This window comes from Empidonax traillii, unplaced genomic scaffold (assembly GCF_003031625.1).
Source record: "Empidonax traillii isolate 1590-97213 ecotype Southwest subspecies unplaced genomic scaffold, ASM303162v1 scaffold38:size1800464, whole genome shotgun sequence".
Lineage (NCBI taxonomy): Eukaryota > Metazoa > Chordata > Aves > Passeriformes > Tyrannidae > Empidonax > Empidonax traillii.
The window spans coordinates 1272854-1281580 of NW_020955231.1; the positions used below are offsets into that span (position 1 = coordinate 1272854).

Consider the following 8727-nt stretch of genomic DNA (forward strand, 5'->3'; position numbering starts at 1 on the left):
AGCACAGCTGGATAAACACATACTGAGGTGGGTGAGCAATTGGTCATGGGTCGAACACAAAGGTTAATAGTGAATGGGTAACATCAGACTGGTGACCTGTCACTAGTGGGGTTCCACAGGGCTCCATCTTGGGCCCTGTGCTCTTCAACATCCTCATAAATGACTTGGACACAAGCACTGGAAGGGATACTAAGCAGTTTGCAGATGATACAAAACTGGGAGGAGCTATTGACCCCCTGGAAGGCAGGGAGGCCCTGCAGAGAGACCTTGACAGATTAGAGGACTGGGCAATCCTCAGCCCTATGAAGTTCAACAAAAGGAAGTGCTGGATTCTGCACCTGGGATGGGGCAACCCTGGATGTTCATATAGACTCAGGAATGAGATGCTGGAAAGCAGTGCCATGGAAAGGGACCTGAGGGTCCTGATCGATGGCAAGTTGAAAATGAGTCAGCAGTGCCCTGGCAGCCAGGAGGGACAACCGTGTCCTGGGGGGCATCAGGCAAAACATCACCAGGGAGGGGATTGTCCCACTCTGCTATGCACTGGGGCAGCCTCACTTTGAATGCTGTGTGCAGTGTTGGGCACCACAATATTAAAAAGACATTAAGCTCTTAGAGAGCATCCAAAGCAGGGCAATGAAGATGGTGAAGGGCCTTGAGGGGAGGCTGTACAAGGAGCAGCAGAGGTCACTTGATCTGTTCAGGCTGGAGAGGAGGAGGCTGAGGGGAGACCTCACTGCAGTCTACAACTTTCTTGTGAGGGGAAGAGGAGGGACAGGCACTGATCTCTTCTCTGTGGTGACCAGTGACAGAACTCGAGGGAATGGCCTGAAGTTGTGTCAGGGGAGGTTTAGGTTGGATGCTAGGAAAAGGTTCTTCACCCAGAGGGCACTGCAACAGGCTCCCCAGGGAAGTGGTCACAGCACCAAGCCCAACAGAGTTCCAGAAGCATTTGGATTATACTCTTGGGCACATGGTGGGACTCTTGGGGATGGTCTTGTGTAGGGCTAAGCACTAGACTCTGTAATCCTTATGGGTTTCTTCAAACTTGGCATATTCTTTGATTCTGTTTTTATGTGAAACTAGACAAAAACTTGTTCAATTTCAGTAATATCCTCAGAAATCCCAATAGAACCTCTCCAAACCATAAATGCTTTTATGCTTCGTTTGTTTGGAAAGACACAGGAGAATAAGATTTTGCCATTTTTATATCCACCCCTCTGGGAAACAACACAGAGGCCATACAGGAGCTCCTTAGAAACAACACATTATTGTCATAGTATGTCCAAATTTCAGATTCTTAGGATTTTATAGCACTCAGATTCAATCAGTGACGTATATAGGATCAGAGCGTCATGGCAATACCACACATGTATTTAAGTTGCAACCTATTTCAAATTGTAAGGAATTACAAAAATAAAATGCTAGCTGTCATTTTGTGAAAAACCTTACATGAAATCTGTTACATTTTATACTCTTTCGGGTGGTGATTGGTGTTTGCTTTCCCAAAGAGGGGGAAAGCAATTCTCCTAGCACAGGTTTGTTCTTGGTATCTGATAAATTACTTTCAAGAAGTTATCCAAGACATTGTGGGGTTTCTACAGCAAGGTTTCCTGGGCTTTTTTCTTAACACCACTACATAATGCACACTGCCATTATGAACTAAACAGCCCAAGTGCCGTTCTGGTGAAAACTGTCAGAGATACAAGTCACAACAGCTCTCTTGGTGTTCTGTTCTAGTTGCTGCCCATCTTGAACACACAGGAAGGGTGTAAGGCAAGAAATGGGAGGAAGAAGGATTTTATACATTACAGTGGAAAACAGCAGAGAACAAAAAAAGATCCCAACAGCCAAGATATCTCTTGGATTTGGCTGTGGCTGCCCTTCCTAGCCCAGTCTTTTCTGCCACCCTTCCTATAGCTAACTCCTTAAGTCACAGCTCCACAAGAGCTCATAGATTCTCATAGATTTATGGTCTTCATTTGCTTAATCAGCTGCCAAGTCAAGATGACAAGCTGTGTTTGGAATCTGTTTTTCATTTGAGGAATAAGCTTTTGTCATTTTCCGGTTCACTAAAAATTTCTAAGATTTTTATTACTATATGCCTTGATTTGAAAGTTAAAAGTGCAGGTAAGATTGCAGCTCCCCTAAGTTGAGATATCTTTTTGGTTAAATCTGTCATTCCTATTCGTTTTGATTTACTGCCTCTGGACTTCTGCTTTCACTGGTATAGTATCTGTGGCCATTTCCCTCAGATCAACTCGCACTTTAGAGATGGAGGTCTCCTCGGTGCAAACACAGCCTGGCATTTGTTGTTGGCTCTTTAGATCTTCTTGTCTATCTCTATGTTCCTTGCTTATCACTGATTCTTCATCCTGGGATCATGACCTGACAGGATTTTCCAGGCTAGCCGAGAAATTATCATGCACTTTAACAACGCATTTGCACCAAAATGAAAACTTTTTTCTTATTCCACTGAAATTGCATTGAATTAAAACTGAAATTTGACTCATGGATGGGGACTTCGCTACATATGGAAGGAGACAGGTCTGTTAAGGTCAGAGGAGAAATGATATTATTGTCTCCAGCTTGAGCCTCCTGTCTTGAATTGGGACCTCAAATAAGTTTTTGCTCTGCCACCTGTTACCTGAAGCAAGTCACTCACACTGCCTTGCTATATAATGAATATGATCCTTTGCTAATGCCTATTGCTGGAGAGATCTGAGGGCATAATAGGCTTTGAGGTTTGTGGACATATGAACCTCAGAGTTAGCAAAAATGTCCCCACCAAGATAAAGCTTCCTTCTCCACCTTTACAAGATGTTTCTGTGTCAACAGTGCACTGTGTATTTTAGTGCTGTTTGCTTTGCCTTCCCTTAACACAGTTGTCCTTTCTTATACACAAACGTGACAGACTTTATTTAACAACTGTAAAACCAATTTACATCATACGTAGCATTGTCAGTTTAAGGTCAAGAAGAAATTTATACACTTGTGTTTATTTATGATCTGTGAGCTGAAATACCTCACTCCTCCTCTTGCTTTCCCTTTTCCAGTAGCGGTAATAGTTAACCTATTGGTTTTAATGACTGTATACACAAACTGCTATAAGGGGTCCTGCAGTTATTCTCTCCTGAAGAAAACTGATCCCTCTCAAGAATGTTAGAGAAGTACTGAAATGCTGGGTTAAGAAACAAGGTTTTTGGACTGCTTTCGTTTTTAGTGTATCTCTTCTAGCTTTCAGTTGTTCTTAGATAATAGCTGGTTTATTGGGCTGTTTTAAAAACATTACTGCTCTGAAATCATGCTGTATTTCTCTCCGTTGAGTGCCTAGCACTGAAAGATACAGGAAAAACAGGTTGATCATCTTGCATTACTTTGATTATTTCTGTGGTCATTAGTGAGATGTAACCAGAAACTCCAGCTGAAGAATGATGAAATAAAACAGCAAGGTAAACCCTCAAGTCTCCAGGAGTTTTCCTTGCCTTAGGAAGGAAGAGGACACTGTCCATCAGCCTAAGTGGAAAGAGGACACAGAAGTGGGCAGAGCACTGATATTCTTAGAATGTTTTTAGTAAGAAATTATCTGGTTGGGAAGCCAACGTAAGATTTCAACACCTGTTAGAGATACCAGTTCCCCACAGTACACCAGAATTGCTATATGACGGTGATTTTTGTTCACAAACTGCAGAGTGCTGCAGGGTGCCTGTCAAGCAAAATACTGCATACAAAGGTCAAAACATGTGAGAAGAAAAAAAAATTAAATAGTTCAGCAGTATTAATAAAATAAAGGCAGTGCAATTTGCCAGTCCTTTTGTTTCAGAATGTCATGGAGTGTTTGCTCCAGATTACTTTTGAGGACACGGAGGAGCTAACACCTTAAACAGGATTCTGTGGTACTTCCCACAGTTTTGTCAGCCCAAGTGAAACAGTTAATTTCAGCACATAAAGGTTAGAAAGAGCTGGCATACAAAGCTAGGGCACATCCTCAGGCATCCCAAGACGTAAATCAATTAGATCAGGCAGCACAGGAGCAGAACATGAGAAGGGAGACTATGAACTCTCCCTGTCTTCACTGCAACCAACCAAGGCAGCTTTGGCCAAGGATCTGGGTGTAATACTTTGCTATCCTGCTGTGACTTTTTTTCCTCCTCTCTAACAGGAAAATGCACATGGTCTGAAACACTGACAGTGAAACAAACCACAATGATGCTGTTAAATTGGCTTCATACATATTTGTCAGAGATCCAAAGTGGATATGTGGGCTCTGTTGATTTCAGCAAAGAAACTCCTAGTACCTGCATACATGGGCTGAATGTTCTGTTGGTTTACCAGTGATTAGGAGTCAAGGGCATGAACCATATGGCATGAACCATTTCAGGGCAGGGCATACATCAGCATTGCCAAATCCATTTTACTAGTGACAGACTGATTGTGGTCAGCAAACCTCCAGGGGCTTAATCTCTCTTCTGCATTACAAAGAATGATCTAGTAACTGAAGAAAAACCAATTTACCCAATCTGCTGAGTTGAAAGCCAGCTAATATGTCCCTGTAAATAGTGGTCTCACTGTGACCTACATTGTCACAATGCTGGCTTTCTCTCACGGATTTCCTGAGCTAGTTCTCAACTCTGGAGTTTGGGTAGAAGATGTGGAGTAGACAACCCACACTGGAGTTTAACCTCTACTCCCAAACCCACACAACAAGTCAACACAATTAGGGATATGGTTTCTACATGACTGAAAACTGAACAAGGAAGAAATCAGTTATCTAGGACCAATTTTTTAAAACCTAGATAGCTCAAACTAAGCGTGCAAATTTTGTTGTGAGTGATGGCTACTTTGTCTCTAATGGGTTTCTCAGAGCTAAATATTCCTTCCAAGCTTGAAATTCCCTTCAATGTACTTCCTATAAGTACTTTCCAGATCTGGTGTGGCACAAAAGCCACACCTATTTCTTCAGTGCCTGTTAGAACAAACCTTCCTGTATGTGGCTGCCTTATGTTAATAATGTCCACCCCATGAGGTAATTTTGCAGAAACATCATTGGTGTTAGACTTGCATGGTCAATTTGCTCAAGGACTGTTATCAGAAATTCCCTCTCTATATAAGTTCACTGAGAAGATGAGCTTCCTATAGGCTATCTATCTCCTTACTGGAAGCCTCATACTTCTGCAAGAATGGTGAGTCCTTACATCTAACACTGTAAAAGACTATGGTATGTTGGTATAGATTTTAAAGGAGTTTCTGTTGGATTTATCTCAGTACTTGGTGATCTAAGCAACTTGGAGAATGTATAAATTCTGTGTCATGAGAGCAAGCATAAGACAGAGAGGTGCAGACAGGTAAGAACCTTGCATAAAATATATCAGCATGTAAATGGGCAGGAGATGTCTAACAGGACTCCAGCTAAGGCTTTATTATAACTTCTTTTCACTCTTCATGTAATCTTTGAGCTAATCTCTTTCTGGCAAAAAGTGTCTCAACCTAGAATTGTCCTTCATTTTTTGTGAAAAGTCTGGATAGCATCTGAATATTTAGTTAAACTGACACATGTGCATACGTGTGTGTATGTGATTGTTTATTCCTTGTCTACCTTTCCTCTGTAACCAAGATTTTATATTAATCACAACTAATTACATCCTAGAATTCTTGCACTTATTCCTTTATATCCCCAGTGGAAGCCCTTCAAACACTTCAAACTAATGATGAAGGATAAGCTACTAGCTAAGGAACTTCAGCTGAATGTTCAGAAAAAAACTCTGACAAATGTCACAGAATATAGAATTATTTAGGTTGGAAGAGACATCTGCAAGTCATTTGGTCAAATCTCCTGTCCAAAGTAGGGCCAAGTCCTGAGTATTCAACTTGTTCCTAATCCTTCAATATTAAGGTGAAACATTTGGTAGTTCTTTAGACTCCAGTGAAAAAGTTTTTGCAACTGTGAGGTTAGTGAAAGAAACAGTCAGTGACCAATCCTGTGGAAAAAAACGGACAAGAAAAATTAATGGGGAGTGGAAAGGAATAGAATACACTTCTTTCACAAATAGTATCTGGGTCTATCAGTCCTGTAATCGGGCAATGCTCTATTTTAACAGTTTGAAAAGACAGATTTTTTTTTTCACCCTTCCACATGATGCTTTGCCTCTGCTTATTCTAAATGGTTCAGTATTCCTGACTGTGTGTTTAAGTGTTTACACTGCAAAAGACAACTGGATTTTGCTTTGAAACCACAATGTATTTGCCTGTTTCTAATGGTAGTATTTATCACCAAGACATCTTAATAGTTACTTAAACATTCATATTAATTGTGTTTTCTTGTTCAGAAAACCCTCTTGGCCTGCCTTCTTGTTCTTGCCATTAGTGTGCCACTGTCTGATGCTTCTTGCTTCTTTATGGCATGCAAGCCAGGGATGTCTGGTGGTGTGACTGTAGGTAAGATGTCAACTGCTCTCAACTTTAGAGATGTCATCAGAATCATTGCTATCATCATCAAATCAAGAATTTGATTTGTTCCTTCTGTGCAATTTATCAAAATTTAGAAATAAGTGGAAACAGTGGAAAGAAATCAATGGAAATGGGAGGGAAATGGGGTATGGTAAGAACAGAATTTATAATATGTTATAAAAAGAAAAAGTTATTTAGAGAGAATCACACAAACCAAATTACAAATTAATTTTGTCCAGGGAAGTAGCATGGGCTGTATGAAGTAATGCTGCCAAGAACCACTGGAAACAGAGGGACACAGGGCTCCCTTCTCCCTGCATTACAAAAGCATGCCCTGCTCGGCTGGGGAACCTCCATGTTTGGCAGATGGGGAGGTTCATGTAAAAAGCCAGCAAAGGTCCCACCCCTTTTGTACAAGCAGCACTGTTGATGCTGCAATGGCTCTGACACTGAAGGCAGCTCACACGCTCTATTTTCAGGCTGCCTTGACTGGGAAGGAGAGCTGCGTGAATTTGGTTCCGAGTGGAGGACAGATGACTGCAATGATTGCTCCTCTTCCAGGGATGGAATTCGGTGCTGCTCCAGGTGAGTTCAGAGCAGCAGTGGGGGTTTTCCTCTGCTGCCATGATACAGCACGAACCACCTCCCTTCACACAGAGGTTCCTGAGAAATGACCATGACCCTTCTCTCACTTCCTATCACAAAGTTATGCATTCATGTAACACCATCATCACTGAAGATGCAAAAATTTCCTCTGAAAAATATAGGTTGTGTTTAACAACAGATTCTTGATTTCAAATAAAAAGAGAATTTAATTCTTCTTGGGGTTAAAATTTCAGGCAAGTTGCTGGTTCAAGAGAGAACACATAGTTCCTTAACGAATTCCTATTGATCCTAGTCCAGATCTTTCCAAAGCCACACATTGCCCCACTTTCCCCTGAGAAGCAGCTCAAAATACATTGGCCTGTCTGTAATTTTTTCTACAGGAACACCCAACCACTCATAAAATTCTTGTTCCACATTGTGGCTGAAGAGGAGAAGCAGTGATATGGGAATAGCAAAGAAACAGAACAAACATCCTCTGTGTGTAAATCAGATCAGTAAACTACATCTGTCCCCTCATCCTGCTTAAGTAGCAGACTAAGTAAATTTGAGCTGGGAGCTTTGTGCAAGTTCCCTTTTCTGCTCCCAAACATCTCCTCAGTATAGCCTCTTCATATTGAATGTGTAGATACCATCTGAGGTGGAAGCTATTTGCTCCTTATTCTCATCACCTCTTTTTCTTTTCTCAATGACAGCTATGCAACACCAGTTGACTACGATAAAGAGAAGTGTGAAAGCATTTTCAACAAGGAGACCTGCTCTTATAAAGTAGTGGAGAAAGATGATCACTCAAAAGAATGCCCAGTCCATTCCTGGGTGGGGTAACAGAGAAGAATGGTGAATTGGGGGAATATTTCCTTTTATTGTTTCAAGGGTTCTCTCACAAATTCAAAACCACTCAAAAATGCAGTTGTGTGAAATCTACTCAGAAAACTCAACAGAAAATAAAACTGAATATCTACTCCCCAAAACCTCACTTGGTTTCTCTGCCTTCTGTTTCACCATGAGGAAAGAACTGACCTGTCCCTCCCTTGCGATCAGACATTAAAGCTGAAATCTTAATGTATCCTCAGTAGCTGCTAATCTTTATTCTTCTCTGCTCATTCCTCAGAGACAGGGAGTTTATTCTGTAATCTGTGCACAGCTGTATCTTAAAGCTAAAATAAAATCAAATGATGCATCGGAAAGTGACGTGACTTATTTTCCTCTTTGAACATGAAAACCAAAAGAATTAACGTTCAAAAAACCATGGGGAAAAAAATGAAAAGCTACTTCAAAATCTTTCTGAACACTCTGTTTTTCATGAAAATGTCTTACATGATTAACTTTTATCCTATATGGTTCCCTGGAGACCAAACTATTCACTGCAAATCTACCAGCTGCCCAGTCTAACCCAGCACCATACTTCCATGACACTGACAGCCCAGCAGAGCCAGTCCTCAGGCTGAGGTCTGGGTAAAAGAAAAGGTCCTTTATTCAGATTAACACTTAGAAATTAAAGTTTTTAAACTGGCCAATGGGCAGCATTGTGGTTGGTGGAGTGACTCATCTGGACTGGACCCAGATAGGGAAGAAGCTCAGCAATTCCATAAACAGTAACTGAGAGGGGTGTGCTTGCCAGCATAAGCTCTCCTTTGAGGTGCTGCTTCATAATCTTTATGGTACATTTATTCATTT

General features: G+C 41.2%; 1 protein-coding gene across 1 annotated transcript; it reads left to right on the forward strand.

The window, feature by feature from the left end:
- The first annotated feature begins 5153 nt into the window (after window positions 1-5153).
- LOC114054730 (beta-microseminoprotein-like) lies at window positions 5154-7876 on the forward strand. Its single transcript, XM_027878150.1, has 4 exons — window positions 5154-5183; window positions 6327-6435; window positions 6927-7032; window positions 7746-7876. The coding sequence occupies exons 1-4, from the start codon at window positions 5181-5183 to the stop codon at window positions 7873-7875; spliced, it is 348 nt and encodes a 115-aa protein (XP_027733951.1). The 5' UTR covers window positions 5154-5180; the 3' UTR covers window position 7876.
- The last annotated feature ends 851 nt before the right edge of the window (window positions 7877-8727 follow it).

Coding starts and splice junctions, on each gene's coding strand:
- LOC114054730 (XM_027878150.1), top strand. Junction 6,436..6,926: donor GTCTGGTGGTGTGACTGTAG/GTAAGATGTCAA, acceptor CTCTATTTTCAG/GCTGCCTTGACTGGGAAGGA. Junction 7,033..7,745: donor GGAATTCGGTGCTGCTCCAG/GTGAGTTCAGAG, acceptor TCTCAATGACAG/CTATGCAACACCAGTTGACT.